Source organism: Periplaneta americana, chromosome 17 (assembly GCF_040183065.1).
Source record: "Periplaneta americana isolate PAMFEO1 chromosome 17, P.americana_PAMFEO1_priV1, whole genome shotgun sequence".
Lineage (NCBI taxonomy): Eukaryota > Metazoa > Arthropoda > Insecta > Blattodea > Blattidae > Periplaneta > Periplaneta americana.
The window spans coordinates 115,535,874-115,555,829 of record NC_091133.1 but is presented as its reverse complement, the minus strand read 5'-3'; the positions used below and the strand labels follow the sequence as shown (position 1 = coordinate 115,555,829).

The window sequence follows — 19,956 nt, the reverse complement described above, 5'->3', positions numbered from 1 at the left end:
GTGTCACGTATGAGGATCACACCTGTCTTCGGACAGTTGATTAAACAACAATTTATAACATACCTATCAGACACCGGCGTAGCTCAGTCGGCTAAGGTGTTTGACTGCCGATGCGGAATTGCGCTCGGGCGCGTTTTCGATTTGGGCTGATTACCTGGTTCGGGTTTTTCCAGGTTTTCCTCAACAGTAAGGCAAATGTCAGGTAATTTATGGAGAATCCTCGGCCTCATCTCGCCAAATACCATCTCGCCATCATCAATTCCATCCACGCTAAATAACTCAGTAGTTGATACAGCGTCATTAAATAACCAACCAAAAATAAGGAAACATGTCTATCTCAGGTCAAACAGGGTTCATGTAAAATGGAATATGACGCTACTAGTACTACTACTACTTACTTACTTACTTATGGCTTTTAAGGAACACGGAGATTCGTTGTCGCCCTCATATGTCTGCCATCGGTCGCTATACTGTGCAAGATTAATCCAGTCTCTACAATCATATCCCACCTCCTTCAAAACCATTTTAATATTATCCTCCCATCTACGTCTCGGCCTTCCCAAAGATATTTTTCCCTCCGGTCTCCCAACACTCTATATGCCAGCGTTTCACAAACTTTTTTGAAGTGAGGACCACTTTTCAAAGTCAGAACAATTCCGCGGACCACCTTACCCTTGTTCCGTTCGAAAACAAATTTATCATTTTTGTAGCATATTTTAATGCCAGTATACTTATGCACTATCACCTTTACTTTTTAACTTCGCTCTAGAATATGCCATTGGGAAAGTTCAGGATAACACAGAGGGTTTGGAATTGAACGGGTTACATCAGCTTCTTGTCTATGCGGATGACGTGAATATGTTAGGAGAAAATCCACAAACGATTAGGGGAAACGCGGAAATTCTAGTTGAAGCAAGTAAAGCGATTGGGTTGGAAGTAAATCCCGAAAAGACTAAGTATATGATTATGTCTCGTGACCAGAATATGGTACTAAATGGAACTATAAAAATTGGAGATTTATCCTTCGAAGAGGTGGAAAAATTCAAATATCTTGGAGCAACAGTAACAAACATAAACGACTCTCGGGAGGAAATTAAACGCAGAATAAATATGGGAAATGCCTGTTATTATTCGGTTGAGAAGCTTTTGTCATCTAGTCTTCTGTCAAAAAATCTGAAAGTTAGAATTTATAAAACAGTTATATTACCGGTTGTTCTGTTTGGTTGTGAAACTTGGACTCTCACTTAGAGAGAGGAACAGAGATTAAGGGTGTTTGAGAATAAGGTTCTTAGGAAAATATTTGGGGCTAAGAGGGATGAAGTTACAGGAGAATGGAGAAAGTTACACAACACAAGCTGCACGTATTGTATCCTTCACCTGACATAATTAGGAACATAAAATCCAGACGATTGAGATGGGCAGGACATGTAGCACGTATGGGCGAATCCAGAAATGCATATAGAGTGTTAGTTGGGAGGCCGGAGGATAAAAGAGCTTTGGGGAGGCCGAGACGTAGATGGGAAGATAATATTAAAATGGATTTGAGGGAGGTGGGATATGATGGTAGAGACTGGATTAATCTTGCTCAGGATAGGGACCAATGGCGGGCTTATGTGAGGGCGCCAATGAACCTCTGGGTTCCTTAAAAGCCAGTAAGTAAGTAAGTAAGTAAGTAAGTAAGTATACTTATATTTTAAAATTGAATTAAGGTTCGGTACTTTGGTCCTCTGTTATGAATTCGGGTGGTCCCTGGCTGGGTTACAGGCGCGGCGCCAGATGTGCAGGGAAAAGATGTCGAGAAACACCACGTATATAGTGCTTTAAACTCCTCTCTAAGTCGATAGACGGGTAGGGTAATAAATTTCATAAAATGCAGTACTGGGAGAAAAAGTGAAAATCGCTTGCCATGTGTCATTTCCAAACTCTGAGATTTTAAGCTATAGTGTGATAAGCAATTCGTTTGAATTTTATTTTTTCTTCTGTCTTTTTTGAAGAACCACAAAAACAGACCTCGAGGACCATAGGTGGTCTGCGGACCATAGTTTGAGAAACGCTGCTATATGCATTTCTGGATTCACCCATACGTGCTACATGTCCTGCCCATCTAAAACGTCTGGATTTGTTCCTAATTATGTCAGGTGAAGAATACAATGCTTGCAGTTCTGCCTTGTGTAGCTTTCTCCATTGTCCTGTAACTTCATCCCTCTTAGCCCCAAATATTTTCCTAAGCACTTTTTATTCTAAAACACCCTTAACCTCTGTTCCTCTCTCAAAGTGAGAGTCCAAGTTTTACAACCATAGAGAACACCACTACCGCTACAAAAGATAAATAAGCCACCGGCGTAGCTCAGTCGGCTAAGGCGCTTGCCTGCTGATCAGGAGTTGCTCTCGGACGCGGGTTCAATTCCCGCTTGGGCTGATTACCTGGTTGGGTTTTTTCCGAGGTAAGGCAAATGTCAGGTAATCTATGGCGATTCCTAGGCCTCATCTCGTTATCATCAATTCCATCACGCTAAATAACCACAAAGGCAGACCTCGAGGACCACAGGTGAAGCTCGAAGACCACAGGTGGTCTGCGGACCATAGCTTGAGAAAAGCTGCTATATGCATTTCTGGATTGACCCATACGTGCTAGATGTCCTGCCCATCTAAAACGTCTGGATTTGTTCCTAATTATGTCAGGTGAAAAATACAATGCGTGCAGTTCTGCGTTGCATAACTTTCTCCATTCTCCTGTAACTTCATCCCTCTTAGCCCCAAATATCTTCCTAAGCACCTTATTCTCAAACACCCTTAACCTCTGTTCCTCTCTCAAAATGAGAGTCCAAGTTTTAGAACCATACACTACACCACTACCGCTACAAAAGATAAATAAGCCACCGGCGTAGCACAATCGGCTAAGGTGCTTGCCTGCCGATCAGGAGTTGCTCTCGGACACGGGTTCGATTCCCGCTTGGGCTTATTACCCGGTTGGGTTTTTTCCGAGGTAAGGCAAATGTCAGGTAATCTGTTGTTATTGTTTTCTAATGCCAGGCGTTTGACAACAAAGTCATTTGACCTCTTGCACTCCAATATTTTTCAAAGATATTATCATGGTCAGCCACTGAAGCACAGATTTTGAGGTGTTCCGAATCCATTTCTTGGTTTGAGTTGCACAATGGGCAGTTAGGGGACTGATATATTCCAATTCTATGCAGGTGTTTGGCCAAACAATCATGGCCTGTTGCCAATCTAATTGCAGCTACAGACGATTTTCGTGGTAAATCAGGTAATCTATGGCGATTCCTCGGCCTCATCTCGCTATCACCAATTCCGTCACGCTAAATAACCCAGTAGTTGATACAGCGTCGTTAAATAATCAAGTAAAAAAAAAAAGATAAATAAGAGAGATGTGTGAACACGTTACAAGGGTTTTCATCGGTCGCATGTGGGCGCCACTAAATGATGCCCACATCATTATATTTTATGCTTTGAGGAGTGTTATACCCGTTGAAAGCAGTAATTGGGTCGTAACGAAATGAGAGGGCACAGTACCTGTTTGTATAGCAAACCAACTCTATAAATACCAACTGAAGAATATGGGTCTTCTCGACACGCACTGGGTAATATCCCTTGTAACAATATAGACAGTGGCGGCGTTTATGACGGTTTGAGCTCAAAGAAATGAGACTGACAGCTGTTCAAAGGGGAACACAAGAATGAAGAAGGCGGATATATCTTGCGCTTGCGTTCGACGCCTTTTAAAAATATTGGGAAGTCGAACAAGCACGTTCTTCCTGCCCCTCAGTCAGACGCAGCTCGCTCACGTATGAGCGCCGCCTCTCCGTTCGTTGTTTGAGTGGTGAGTACCCTTCTGGCCACAGATCGCACGAAAACCGTGGAATAAGCCGCGTATTTAAATGTATGCTAGAATGGAAATGTTTTAGTAATTATATACTTTTGCAGCTAAAGTTGTCCAAGTGAATGTAAACATTTTGTTGTTCGCTAAAATAATGGGGTAGAGAGGAAGAAAGATCCAACGTAACCATGTTTAATGCATCAAATATTCATTATATGAGGTCTTGCCATCCTCATTGAATATTAACACGACTACTATGAAGTAGTCAATGTGTATTATCACCATTAAATCGTGTCCCGGCATAGCTCAGTTGGAAAGAGCCCTCAGCGCGCAGAGCTGAGAGGTCCCGGGTTCGATTCCCGGTGTCGGAACGAATTTTTCTCGATTTAATGGTGATAGTAACCATGTTTGTTGAAAGTGTACACTAATCATATTGCAGTTCTTGGGAATGTAATTAATTAATTTATGAACAACACACGATATGAAGAGTTCGCGGGAAAAACGATGAATGTGACAGTTTTGTTAAGGTTGATGTTATTATCTAATTCAATGAATCACTACGAAATTTAATGTTGTTCTTATGAAAAATGGTAAAAAGGAGAATTATCACCAGGAATACAGTAATCCTTTCCTTTATTTTCTATAGAAACAGCACTACATCTTGCAGTTATAGACTCAATTAGATCATTATGTAATCCTTAACAGAAATGTGACATTCATCGTTTTTCCAGCGAACTCTTCATATGATAATAGTTAAGAATTATTATTATTAATATTATTATTATTATTATTATTATTATTATTATTATTATTATTATTATTATTATTATTGACGCTAATTAAGTTATGACAATACTCAACAATTATTATTATTTTACTTATTTATTTATTTTTTTATTTTTACTATCTGACCTTCCAAGGCTTGCCTATAGACACAGAATAACACACAATTTACAACAATGGTTGTACATGAATGGGTACATGAAAAAAATATAGGCCTATAGATAAAAATACAGATTTTCAGTCACAAATATATAATTAAACAATTATGTGGAGTGTTTACCATATAGATGATTTTTTTAAGATGGCAACTGAGTATTTAATTATGTTTTGGACAATTTCGTCTTGAATATCTTTGCCCAGTTTATATTTCCCTTTCCACGTCACAAAAAATTTAGGGACTGTTCCTCGGGACCCCAACAGCAGACCAGTCACTGTGATGCTCTGGACGTTGTATTTGTTGTTGTTATTATTATTATTATTATTATTATTATTATTATTATTATTATTATTATTATTATTATTATTATTATGAACGCTACTTAAGAGGTCAGGTACAGCTAACAGCAGTAAAATTTTGGAAATATTCAACATTTTTTTCCTCCATTACTGTATCTTGTACAAAATGAAAAACACTGTTCTTCTGCCATATGAAAAATTTTTTAAGATTAATTTTTTTTTTTTTTTCAGAATTCAAAATGGTGGCAGTTCACTATGCAATGATGAAGCGTTTCCCCATAACTGAAAAACTATCCCACATTCTTTGATGAAAGTTTTTGTGTTTATTTATGCATGCCATATCTACAATATAACGGAAGATCACTTCTCCACCTTTGATATATTGTCTGATAAAAAAAATTCATTTTTAAAAAATGATCAAATAACAGAATTTTCTTCTAACACAAAATAAAAAAAGATACTATTTATTAAGGAATGTACTTGAAAGAGCATGATATTGTAAACATGAGTTTCAGCAATAAAATAAAAGAGGCAGAACATGAAGAAGTTAAAAAGTTTATGAGTTATGATGGAAACGCTTCATCACTGCACAGTGAACTGCCACCATTTTGAATTTTGAAAAAAATATACATAAATATTTTTTTTTAAATCGTAAAATATTTTTTTTCATATAGCAGAAGGACAGTGTTTTACACATAGGTCTACTAATTTTATAATTATTGTACAAGATACAGTAATGGAGGAAAAAATGTTGAATATTTCCAAAAAATTTACTGCTGTAAGCTGTACCTAACCCCTTAAGTTATTACAATACTCAACAATTATTATTATTATTATTATTATTATTATAATTATTATTATTATACAGTAATTATTGATGCAATAATAATAGCAGTAATGATTTACGTAAAATGGTATCGAAGCAAGGAAAAACAAGAGTTTATATTGCAAAAGAAACTATAATATACTGCAATAATTATCAACAAGTATATTAAAATACGTGTAAATATGTCAGCATTTTTATATAAGTAATAAGTGGGATGGGTAACCCTTGAGACAACCCCGCGTACCCTGGAGGTACGCGTACCATAGATTGAAAACCACTGCTCTACCAAAAGGTGATGCTTGCCGATTGAAGGTTGACTTGCTCCACGTGTTATATCTAAGTAGGTGAACATTGAATTTCTCCTATATCGACGGAGCAGTGTAATAGGCTATACAACCTCTTAATATATAAAATAAATTTAATCTTCATACTATATATATAATTATAACTTATAATACACAACTACAATCTTTTAAATAATAATACCTAGGACATAGTCTGAAAAAGAAAAGAAACTCAGTTAAAATTTGAATTTTTTAGAATGTTTGTAATGTTCTACAACTTTGTAAAAGTGGAGCTACTTCGACTTTGCAGGCAATAACACTGTTGGTAAACAACTAAACAATCGCAATCGTCTCTGGAAGCCTCTAGCTTGCAACTACACTCAAACTTCGCTACGAACATGATCTTAGAAATCAGTTTTGACGAATTCGGTTTGTAGTATATATTATATGCTTCACTTCTGCGTATTTTTGGATGCCTATGAAGTAAGGCGAAGTTAGTAATGTCTTGATTTCCTCTCTCATGTTTGAACATTGCACCATACTTGTAACGTTACAAATGAATCGTGACACAGAACTGATATCTAGACCAGTGGTATTCAATACATTTTGCAAGTGTACTCTCGAATATATGTTTTTACTTTCATACCTCAAACTTCATTGCAATTATAGGCTATGCGTTTAACAAATAAAAAGAGATCTGTGATTAATACTTTATGCAAAATAAATAAATAATATATTATTATTATTATTATTATTATTATTATTATTATTATTATTATTATTATTATTATTATTATTATAGGCCTACACTAGTTATTGATGGTATGTATATGATTATGTCTCGTGACCAGAACAGTAGAAAATGGAAATATAAAAATTGGAAAAATAATCTTTTGAAAAAGTTAAACATTCAAATGCCTTTTGGCAACAGTAATAAATATAAATGACACTCTTTAGGAAACTAAACGCAGAATAAATATGGGAAATGTTTATTATTATTCGGTTGAGAAGCTCTTACTATGCAGTCTGCTTTAAAATCTGAAAGTCAAAATTTATAAAACAGTTATATTACCGGTTCTTCTGTATGGTTGTGAAACTTGGACTCTCACTTTTGAAAGAGGAACAGAGGTTAAGGGTGTTTGAGAATAAGGTGCTTAGGAAAATATTTAGGGTAAGAGGGATGAAGTTACAGGAGAATGGAGAAAGTTACACAACGAAAAACTGCACGCATTGTATTCTTCACCTAACATAATTAGGAACATTAAATCCAGACGTTTGAGATGGGCAGGGCATGTAGCACGTATGGGTGAATCTGGAAATCCATATAAAGTGTTACTTGAGAGAACTGAGGAAAAATGGGAGAATAATATTAAAAATGGATTTGAAGGAGGTGGAATATGATGTTAGGGACTGGATTGACTTTGCTCGGGATAGTTTCGATGTCGCGCTTATGTGAATGCGGTAATGAACCTCCGAATTTTTTAAAAGCCATTTTTAAATAAGTTATTGATAGTAATGATAATAGTAATGAATTATGTAAAACACTGAAGCAAGGAAAAACAAGAATTGATATTGTAAAAGAAAAAATGTGAACTGCAATAATTATCACCAAGTTATAGTAAAATAAATGTCAGCATTTTTATATACGTAGTCAGTGGTATGCGTACTCCTTGAGACAACCTCGCATACCTCTAAGGGTACACGTACCATAGACTGAATGCCACTGATCTAAACAGTAGGTAGGCTACTTTGAAACTCAAGGAAATTGAGTGGTCCTTCATTTTGTTACCGAATTTTATAAAGCAAAATATCTCTTACTTTCCTTCATACATCGTCTTTATCTTTTACAGCTCTTTCGTCAGCCATAAATGTACGTAACTGAATGTGTTGCAAATCCTGAGATTCTTATTTTCGAGTAACGGTATGTTAGTTCACGAGCTTTGTGTTGTCGTAAGGTAATTTGTAATGTGCTTTTGTGCGAGATCGTGCTTGCTTGTTTTCCGCACAGAACCAATACGCGGTAAGTGTGAAATACCACATTCAGTATTCCCAACCTAACACACATAACAATTTCCCTCTTCTTACCGCTTAAGCGCGACATTCATTTTACTGCTTTAGGCTTTTAACATATTATTTTTAGAGACGTTTAACATAGTAATAATTATAAATTGGAAACTTACCACTGCAATTTCACCTAAATTGCAATGTTAATTATTGTTTTTAAATATTTGCAAAAATTAAGTAAAGTCTACTACTCCACGAAACTTATTGCATTCCTGATACGAGTAACATTAAGGAAGCCGTGAAAAAATCAACGAGATTCCAGATGCCGATGTTATTACTGCAATATGTTACATAAATAATATTGTTAAAATATTAAAGTGAAAAATAAATCATTACATAACCTTACCGTTTGTTTTAAGTTCGCATTTATAGACTGGGGGGGGGGGGAAGACAGACGTATATCACGGCCTGCTGGAGTATAGTAAACACAGAAAACATTTTGTAGCAACAATGTTGAAGAAAGATATTTTAGTTTTCCGAAGTTGCCGTCATTGAACAGAAACCAAGATGGAGATTTCATTGCAACTAATTAGAAATTCTTCTTTCAGGTATGTAATAAACGATCTTCGCACAAAATAATGTACGATACACGAGCGGTATGTTTGTTTTCATGTTCTCGGAAATTAAAAAAGCTCAAATACGTTTCGCTTTTTCAATCTTTTCCTCGAACATGAAAACGTCAACATACCGCTCTTGTAACGGATATTACTATTAGTCACCAGAAGTAGACTATTATTTGAAAACGCCCTGCAAACAAAATTTGGCATCAACTTCGAATGCTATCGAAAGCTCGTGCTTGATCTTGAACTTCTGAATCTCTGAATAAGATTTCGTAGCTTCGTCATAGTTATTGTGTTCCTCTACTCACTCGTGCGAGTCTATTTTGAGTTCAGTTTACCCCTAGCAAAGACTTTGGAACAGTACAAGTTGTTTGATGATTTTATACTTCATAGGTTTACGTTTCACTTTCTAAGGGATTTGTCAGCGCTCCATTAGAGATCTGTTTAACCATGGAGTAAATTCGAATTGCTGATTATAATTTTAGAGATGTAAGACAGCCACCGGCGTAGCTCTCGCGTTAGGGGCGTTTTCCTACAGATCCAGAACTGCATTCGGGCTTGGGATCGATTCCCGAGTGGGCTGATTAGTTGGTTGGGTTTTTCTCTAGATTTTCCCAACTGTAAGGTGATTGTCAGGTAATGCTATGACAGATCCCCGAATTGTATCATCGAATAACATCTTGCTAGTAACAATTTCATCCGTGCTTATCTTGCATAGACACAAACAAACGTCCTGGTTTTGATAAATAAATTATGATAATGATGACAGGAGCGGTGGTGATGGCGGTGATCACGGCAGGTTTTCGCTGTGGTTAGAATTGTAGAATATTCGGCAAGAAGATGGAGATTTAACATAAATTTCTTCGAAACTGGATGTTTGTTTTATGTCGTCATATTAAGCGTTGGTGCTGCAACATGCTAACCATATGACTAGGAACTAGGAAGTCCTCCATTTGTGAATGTGCAATTTTTTAATTCATCATAAGAGTGAGTGTGGATGGTGATTGATGGTGATAATAGCATTATTATTATTATTATTATTATTATTATTTTATTATATTATTATTATTATTTTATTATATTATTATTATTATTATTATTATTTTATTATTATATTATTATTATTATTATTATTATTATTATTATTATTATTATTATTATTCTGCTCCGGTATTCCGCTCTGGAGTGGTTTCGATTCCTGCTTGGGCTCATTATCTGGTTGGAAATTTTCAAAGGTTTTCTCTAATCATATAGGCTAGCCTATATACTGTATATTCTTTAAGACAAGCGATGACGTTTGCACAATTTTAAACAACAAATTTTTAGCAATTTCCCGAAAAGAAACTCAAAGTAATTATGTCAATAATTAACAGCAGAATACTGAATCCATTTTCAGACTTAAACCTGAAGAAATATTAAAGAAAGAATCATTTAAATATGTACCTACGGATGAAAGTTGAAACTGCTTTCTTTTTTTCCCCGCTGGGCGTAGACCAGTTTTGGATTACAAGAAAGCAAGAGTAACTCGAACTTGCAAAAAAATCTCTTCAATTTTTTGCAGTATTTACAACCTCGTATTTATGAAAAATAAGTTTCTTGCCTATGACTGCAACCAAACCAAAAGCGAGAAAAGTTCTTGAAATTGAATATATCGATGTGTTTGTTTCGAATACAGACTTCATATTTTAGAGCTACTTTCTGAAAAACAGACACATTTATTTTATCAGCAGTAATCTCACTAGAGGTTTTGATTTATATAGAGAAAATCAAAACTCGAGTGGGATTTAATTGACTATTATACAATTAAAAGAAAGTAGGCCAATATAAAGATTAGAAGAAATAAATTACTCTAATACAATACAATATTAATTGACTTACAAAAGTACTAAACGTCTTGAAAATGTATTATTGTACTATGTCATCATTACAAATATTCCTTTAGATGGCAGTAGTGTGTTATGATTAGCTGTTGTCTTGTTATCAATTGTGCCAACTGTACAATCTTCATTGAACTCCGTAGACGATTACTAGTCAAGAAGGCTTTGTTGATTCAGTTTCATTTTTATTAAAACAGTTGCATTCCACTTCAATTATCAATATATATTAAACAATCTCTGATACGTGAATATCCATAATCTCATACAGCAGAAACTATAACATACCGGTAACCTAAATAATATGAACAAGGTAAATGATAGAAAAGTTTTAATTAAGGATGATGAAAAAACGTGAATCATTTTAAAATGAAATTTCATTGTTACTGAAATAACAATGTTGGCAAACAAAGAAACAAATGCTAGGGGTATTATAAAAATTGTAGGATAAGCAGTATTGATAGGTTGAAATACGTTATTCGTTTCCGTTTTATTGGTCAAAAGTAGTATGATGCAGTAAAAGTGCAATAGCCGTATTAATATTATATTTTACTTCATAACTTCTCAAACATTTTTAAGTTCAACTTTGTTTCGTACATTCATGTTCCTAAATATAACATACTCGTAAAAGCACGTTAGTAGGGCGTTTCTCGTTTTATTTTGTAAATCATCTGATAACCCCTTTCAGTTATTTACACGACTCTACTTTGGTGACCACTGATCTAAACTTAGGCCTACTTGTGCTGACCAACTAGATTACTAGACAACTAGACTAGGAAACCAATACTCCGGTCCAAAATAAAACTGTTACTAAAAATCTCCATAAAAATCTCTCTATTATCAGTTCATACTATTATGAGAACATCCCGCTTTGGTCGATAGAGAACGTGTTATCTCCGTTACCCTAATGACTAATCCAAGCGAAGATGATAATTCAAGCGAATTGAGGCCAGGTGTCCAGGTGTGCCGAACGTACCGTATTCAGCAGTGGTAGTAAGTAGTGGGAAATTTCTCTTTTTTGGGAGGGGAAGAGAAAATTGAGTTTCTGTTTTTAAAAATAAAGGGGGAAAAGGGAAATGTTTATAATTTTTCCTGTATTTCGGTCAAACTTACGACTTTGGAAGAAAAAAAAGTGTAACATTAACTAGACATCTCTCACAAAATAAAATAAATAATTCAGTTAAACTGTGTAAAATTGTTATTCAAGCAACTATGGAAGAAACAATTACTTAAAACTAGATTCTTGAAATTTGGTCTGAAGAGCTGTCAGACAAGGTGTATGATCGAGAGATCATAAACATTAATCAAAATCTATAATCAGTTACATGAACACAAGCCATCTACTACACACAATAGAAACAGGAACTCAGCAATAGTAAAAAAAAGATATACTGGTACATCCACAGATCCTAAACACGTGATATGACTGCGGATGTTAAAGCATGTATAAATAAACTAAAAAAAAAATCCTCAATCGTATTTCTTCTTTAAGATCTCGTAGCGCCTGAAACAGGCATTTCCGACCATTGGTTCCGTACATCTTTATATTCAGTTTAGACCAGCCGTGGCGAAAATGTGACTCGCGAGCACATTGTGGCTCGCAATGATAGTTATGCATTTCTCTTGCTTCCTACCTCCCTCAACCCCCACCCTTTTACTCAATGGAGTCAAACTCCGTTCCATTTGTATTTGTCTCTGATCTGCGAGTGGCGTATCGTCGCAATGTCTCTCTCGAAACCATGTACCTCTACAAAAACGAAAGTTTCAAGTAGGATGGGAGGACGCATTTTTTTTGCTGCCAATAGGCTATTGTGAGAATATTAAATGTATGATTTGTCCACAAGTATTACGAAGAAAACGGTTGTATAACATAAAACGGCATTATACTACATGTTACTGATGAAACATTAAACGGTTAAGTATTATTATTGTTATTATTATTATTATTATTATTATTATTATTATTATTATCTCTGTACGTCGGTCCTTTTTCAGCAGATGTACGAATGATGCGGTTAGATCTTAGGTCTTCAATTTGAACTCACAGATTTACAATATGATATTAAATGAAAGCTAGATGTAAGGACTTGACAAATGCTGAACTTTTCAAATCTTTGCCAAAAAGTAAATATCCGAAGCTTCGTTCTTTCGCTTGCTCTGTTGAAGCCATGTTCGCTACAACTTACGTTTGTGAAAAATTATTTTCAATAATGAAAATAGTAAAACCCAAATTTAAATCACGACTGACAGACAAATATCTTCGTGATCAGCTACGACTGGCAGTAAGTGACATAATTCCTGATTTTGAGACTTTGTCGCAGAGACATTCTGAAGACAGTTAATTTTTGGTTGTGATATTGTGTCCTATGTTTTCTTATTCATTTCTTTCTTCTTTACACGTACTAAACATTAGTTTGTAGGCTTATACTGTATAAAATTATATTTAAATGCTTGACGTAAGGAAAATGAAAATACGTTAATAAGGCAGACAGTTGCTTCACTTCCCCTTCGGATGTCCGCCTCCCTCCATAGGTGCTATGCACGTTGCAGGTTACACAGTGGCTCGGCGCACGATCACATTTTCGCCACGGCTAGTTTAGACTCATCTGTCATCTGTATTATTTTGACCCAAACGCTTTCAGACACCCGGTATGTATTAATTTTTCTTGAGAAGAACCTCGAATGCTGATTAAAATAAATGTGCATTATGTGCAGGTTTATGTAGACAGACTGAGTTCTCCATGGCGCCCATACCTCCGCTCGGAGCGCCATGTCAGGAAGAGATCAAAGCACCGCAGCTGAGGGGAGACGACACCAACCTCAGCATCCGACGAGTGCTGGAAGTGGTGACGGACTTGAGTGCACGTGTCGACGACAAGCTCGATGCCACGGACCGCATTCCTCTGCCTCTAGACGACCTGGAGCTCAACTCCAGCTACCCCAATGCTTTTGTGGCGAACTTCACTTACCCTCAAGCTTTCGCCGCTGAGGGCAATATCCTCTACCAAAATGGAACTTCATCGTCAGATCTCATTACCAATTTCACATCCGGAAACATTGACGTCAGTGACCACGTGTCTTCGTCGATGTCACGTCTGCACGAGTTTCAGATCATCAAAGCAGTGGTTTTAGCTGCGGTGACGGTGGTTATTCTTATTTCTATATGTAAGATGGTTTTCCAACTGTTTGTGAGGTATACAGTGAAACACGACAAATAAAAACGTGGGTATGGATTGCAATAAAGTTTCACGTTCATGTTTCGTTGCTAAGTGGAAGTTGTTACACCAATTTAATAATTATTGAAATAAATATGTCTGAAGTTAGGGAAAACTGTATGTGTGTGCTGTTGCAGCAACATTCCTTGTGGAAGAATTCTCTCGCTCTGTCAACCTGGAAAATGCACAGTTCGATACAAAATAGTCTGATAAATAAAAACGTGGATACGAATTACAGTGGCATTTCACGTGCTTCTTTCGTTGTCCAGTGGAAGTTGTTACACTAATTAAAAAATTATTAAAATAAATATGTTTGAAGTTAGGGAAGACTATGATATGTGAGTGCTCTTGCAACATGCCTAGTGGAAGAATTCTCTAGCTCTGTCAATCTTGAAAGTCCTCTAAGGTGAAAAGATATACAGGGCATATCAAAAGTCCGGTAACACTTTCAATATTTTATTACACAAAAACTACTAATGATAGCACTTCAAACACACGTCAGTTTAAAGTCAAACTCTCAAAGTTCTCTTTACACCTTACAGAGATTCAACGTGTGAACCACGAGTGACTCGGCAGATGTCCAAACGATAATCAAACTCTTCCCATACCCTTTTCAACATATCCTCTGTGACCGTGGCGGCAGCTTCTCGAATTCTGGTTTTTAGTTCTTCTAAATCACGTGACAAAGGCGGTACAAACACACGCTCCTTTAGGTACCCCCATAGAAAAAAGTCACATGCAGTCATATCGGGTGACCTTGGTGGCCATGTCATGAAACATCTGTCCCTTACTCCAGCACGTCCTATCCAACGATCAGACATCTCTGTCGCTGAAAATTAAGCAGCTGAATAAGTCATCGTCGTCTGCTGCCTGTTGTTGTAGCTGGCAAGAGCTGGGAAGAGTTTGATTATCGTTTGGACATCTGCCGAGTCACTCGTGGTTCACACATTGAATCTCTGTAAAGTATAAACAGAACTTTGAGAGTTTGACTTTAAACTGACGTGTGTTTGAAGTGCTACCATTAGTAGTTTTTGTGTAATAAAATATTGAAAGTGTTACCGGACTTTTGATATGCCCTGTAAGTAAATACAAAGGTATGTATTGGAAAGACAAGGTCTTACATAAATGACAACGGAGAAGAGATGAGTAGCTGGGGAACGGAAGGTGGAATGAAAAAAGGTTGTGCAAAATAACTTGCACCTTTTATTTCTTCTTAAAATTGTTGTTGCGAAAGCCTTCAGCATTCGAAGCAACTTCGTTTCACGGCCGTCTACATTACAGATACAACCCCGGGTGGCTTGTTTGTTTGATTTTGCAATGAATGTTATTGCAAGTTACTTTGGAAACGTGGCTGTTACAGAGCATCCTATCTGGTAGGATTTGTTAAGCTGTGGGCCACTTCCTCAATTTGTGTCGCTTGGTAAAAGCAAAGAAAGGTGTTTAGACGATTTTTCAGACTTTATCTTAGATGTTTTACTAACTTTTGGTGGTTAGCCAACAATTTATTTCAATGCTGCAAATAATGCCATAATTTAATATATATTTTGATAGCCTAATCGTCTGAAAATTCTTCGCACTTAAATTCTGTGAAAGAGATCGAAATGTCAATCCATGAAGTAGGAGTTGAAGCTGCGATGGTTTCAATATTATTACTGCTGTTACGTTTGGGCCTAAGTTTGGAAGTTGCTGTTACGTTTGGGCCTAAGAGGGCTGAAGTTACAGGAGAATGGAGAAAGTTACACAATACAGAACTGCACGCATTGTATTCTTCACCTGACATAATTAGGAACATTAAATCCAGACGTTTGAGATGGGCAGGGCATGTAGGACGTATGGGCGAATCCAGAAATGCATATAGAGTGTTAGTTGGGAGACCGGAGGGAAAAAGACCTTTGGGGAGGCCGAGACGTAGATGGAACATACTATTAAAATGGATTTGAGGGAGGTGGAATATGATGGTAGGAACTGATTTAATCTTGCTCAGGATAGAGACCGATGGCGGGCTTATGTGAGGGCGGCAATGAACCTCCGGGTTCCTTAAAAAGCCATTTGTAAGTAAGTAAGTTACGTTTCTCAAACATTATGGTCGTTGGGTTTGTACTTTAAAGCGTCGAGATCCGACAGCAAATCTTTGCTAATCTTCGTAGTTCTACATCATCGTATGTTTTTTCCGACCACAGATTGTTTTTTTATTTTTGCATGTATTAGTTTTGGGCCATCATAAAAATAAATTGCAAGATAAAAGTAACTTTAGCGGTTTATTTTCATTTGCAATTGTCACAAGAATTCCATAAATGGAAAAACTAGCAATTTTTAAGAATTTTGAAATGATAAATGTTACTAAAATATTTAACAACGTTTTGTATTGTAAATAAGCATTATAGTAAGACATGTATGATGACTTATCATTTTTTTTTTTAAATTTGCAGTAAATTTCTGCACAAATTTTGTTTTCTGAGTTTCTTCTGAAGTTATCGGAAATAATGCCATATGAATTAAATTAGAATTTCCTTACACTTTTTTAAACTGAAGCGTTTAATGCACTTGAAATACTAGAAAATTGGTCACACTTTTTGTTAATACGGTGACGTCATCCAAGAGCGCTACATCATGCTAGCGATAAATCGTGCTATTCCGCTCAGCCTGGGAATTTTTTCCTTTAGAACCACCCAGGCTGTCACCCTTCAACGTATGGCCCGTTCCTCCTGAATAACTCTATACATACCCATATACCAAAAATTTCCATGACTACTGTGTGCAAAACCTCAAGGCACATTAAATAGAGAATGGAGAAGCGAAGTTCCTCTTTACACTTATGATTCCATGGTACCACGTGGCTAACGAGAAAGATAGGCTCATTCCGTCGGACCCCGGCCACTTAGTCACTCGTAATGAGTGCACCTCTGTACATGTGTGTTGGACATTGTGCCACTGTCATACATCTATGACGCAGTGCATGAGGGTTGGGCACTAAAGGGAAACTAAAAGGTGTGGAACTTAAACTGAGAGGATTCAATCTGGCATCGGATCTAGAATCCGGTGTGGCTTAGTGGATAAAGCGTCAGCACGTAGAGCTGAAAAACCTGGGTTCGAGTCCCGGTGCCGGAGATAATTTTTCTTCGCTCCACCCATCCTTCACCATATGGTAATGCAGAATTCCTGCACTTGGGTAAGTCTGAAAATACATTAGTGTAGTTTTTTTTATTTAATTTCGTTCATTTCCAGATTATTTCCAACACGTTATAGATGCAGTACATGATGACAAGTGCCGTTAACAACTCACAAGCAAACATTCTGATGGAGGCAGATAAAAAAGTTAATTTTTTTCTTTCACCATGTTAATAATGTCAAAATAAGTGCTTATACAAATTTTGGCCACTCGACCGCAATTACGAGGCCGTCCAGAAAATTATTTTTCCTGGGGCCGTTTACAAAAAAAACACAATTGCATAGAAAGATTTATCGAAACAGATACAGCAGTTGTTGCGCTATTTATCAACATATCCCCCACTGGAATTGAGACATTTGTCATACCATGGGATCAATTTTTGTATCCTTGTGTCGTAGAAGTCAACCGCCTGGGATCGGAACCAGCGTTTGACAGCACTTCTCTGTCTATCCCATGAGTCCACACCTGTGGAGTAACGGTCAGCGCGTCTGGCCGCGAAACCAGGTGGCCCGGGTTCGAATCCCGGTCGGGGCAAGTTACCTGGTTGAGGTTTTTTCCGGGGTTTTCCCTCAACCCAATACGAGCAAATGCTGGGTAACTTTCGGTGCTGGACCCCGGACTCATTTCACCGCCATTATCACCTTCATATCATTCAGACGCTAAATAACCTAGATGTTGATATAGCGTCGTAAAATAATCCAATAAAATAAAAAAAAATCAAAATCTATCTCATGATATGACAAATGTCTCAATTCCGGTGGAGAATATGTTTAAAAATACAGTAGCTCAACAATAATTGCTGTGTCTGTTCCAATAATTTTTTCCTATGAAATTGTGTTTTTTTATTTTTTTACGGCCCTCGTAATTGCAGTCGAGTGGCCAAAATTTGTGTAAGCACTTCTTTTGACATTATTAATATGGTGAAAGAAAAAAAAACTTTTTTATATTTCCCATCAGACTGTTTGTTTGTCAGTTTTTGTACGTCTACTAAGAGATTTTTACTTATTCCATTGCTTCATCTATACTAATAATAAATCTGTAGCCGAAATTTTTCTGGTAATTTTCGATTTTCCAAAAATAATTGGTCCTAACATATATAATTAACCACCCTGAAACCGAAAATCGCTTTTTTGAAATTTTTGTTTGTATGTCTGTCTGTCTGTCTGTCTGTATGTTTGTTACCTTTTCACGCGATAATGGCTGAACCGATTTCGATGGAAATTGGAATATAAATTAAGTTCGTTGTAACTTAGATTATAGGCTATATGGCATTCAAAATACGTTATTTAAAAGGGGGGTTATAAGGGGACCTGAATTAAATAAATCGAAATATCTCGCTTATTATTGATTTTTGTGAAATATATTACATAACAAAAGTTTCTTTAAAAATGATTTCTGATAAGTTTTATTCTTTGAAAAATTTTGATAGGGCTGATATTTAATGAGATAAATGAGTTTTAAAATTAAAATAACTGCTATCTAAGGCGGTGTATTGAAATAAAAAACAAATGACTTCGTCTATAAGGGGCCTTGGACACAACAATCGAAAGCTATGAAACATAGACTACAGACAATGTTTCTGTGTTTGTATGGTAATATCGGAAGCTAAATTAACCGATTTGTATAATTAATTATTATTTCATCATTGGAAAGTGTAGTTTCTCTGGACGGACATAATGCTATAATGTTATTACAGTAACTTCTGAGTGAATTGAGGACAGGTAAGATTAAAATAGCTTCTTATGCACAGTAAACTTGATAGGTTTATCTCAGAGAATTAACGAACGAGAGTGTATTGATTTAGTATGCAGTAATACAGTAGTACGTTAGCTTAGCAATCCATTATTTTATAATTCAAATTTTAACTATGCACAATTGAATCGTGTTAAAATACATAAAATATATATGCAATAAATGCAATGCAAAAAAATTGGTTTTTGAGCCAAGCAGATTATGTTGCGCTATTGTAAAAGTTGTTCCTCCTGAGATTCAAGAGCTCCCACAACAAATTAAAAACTTTCTAATTCGAGTACATCCGTTATCAAAAAATCTGTAGCCAAAATTTTTCTGTTAATTTTCGCTTTTCCAAAAATAATTGGTAATAACAATTAAGAAACATGTTAAAGGAATTGTCATTGCACCAAATGAGTGGTCTCTGGATCAAAATTATCGCATTTTAATTTTTTTAATTCAATTTAAATTAAGTAACATATTAAACGATTTATCCTTCTATCAAACACAAATGTTCCCTGGATCAAACGTCCTATTTTAATTATGTAATTACTTTATATTTATTTCTAACGGGTGCAGCGGAGCGCACGGGTACGGCAAGTTCTTAAATAAAATCTGTAGCGTTGAATATTTTTTGGAACTGATTGTGGAGTTTAAGTACAATTTCTAAGCAACTTTAATATTATAGCCTAAATAATTATAAAAAAAGTCGTAGCCTAGGTTTTGTTTTGCCTACATATGCTGTAAAAATAGATAATCATTCTCACGTTTGTGTATTCAAACATCAAACGCTTTTTTTCGATATGACTCATTAATCTTTACGATCCCAGTCTTTCGTTCAACAGCTTCTGAAGAGGGACTAGGTCGGTGACGCATCTGGCTACCGCCGACATCAAATAATTGGCACTCACGTGATCTAATCGCTCGCAGTTGTTTATGTGTTCTTCTCTTATATACAAAAGGATTGGATTGATTTACGTTTTTCTTATCTTTTGTAAACTGTGAAGGATTATAAACAAAATCTGAGAGAACTTTGGGGAGGCCGAGACGTAGATGGGAGGATTAATATTAAAATGGATTTGAGGGAGGTGAGATATGATAGAGACTGGATTAATTTTGCACAGGATAGGGACCGATGGTGGGCTTATGCGAGGGC

At 36.2% G+C, this 19,956-nt stretch overlaps 1 protein-coding gene across 1 annotated transcript; it reads left to right on the top strand.

The window, feature by feature from the left end:
* The first annotated feature begins 3,629 nt into the window (after window positions 1–3,629).
* On the top strand, window positions 3,630–14,222 carry LOC138693416 (uncharacterized). Its single transcript, XM_069817359.1, has 2 exons — window positions 3,630–3,841; window positions 13,401–14,222. The coding sequence occupies exon 2, from the start codon at window positions 13,427–13,429 to the stop codon at window positions 13,901–13,903; it is 477 nt and encodes a 158-aa protein (XP_069673460.1). The 5' UTR covers window positions 3,630–3,841; window positions 13,401–13,426; the 3' UTR covers window positions 13,904–14,222.
* The last annotated feature ends 5,734 nt before the right edge of the window (window positions 14,223–19,956 follow it).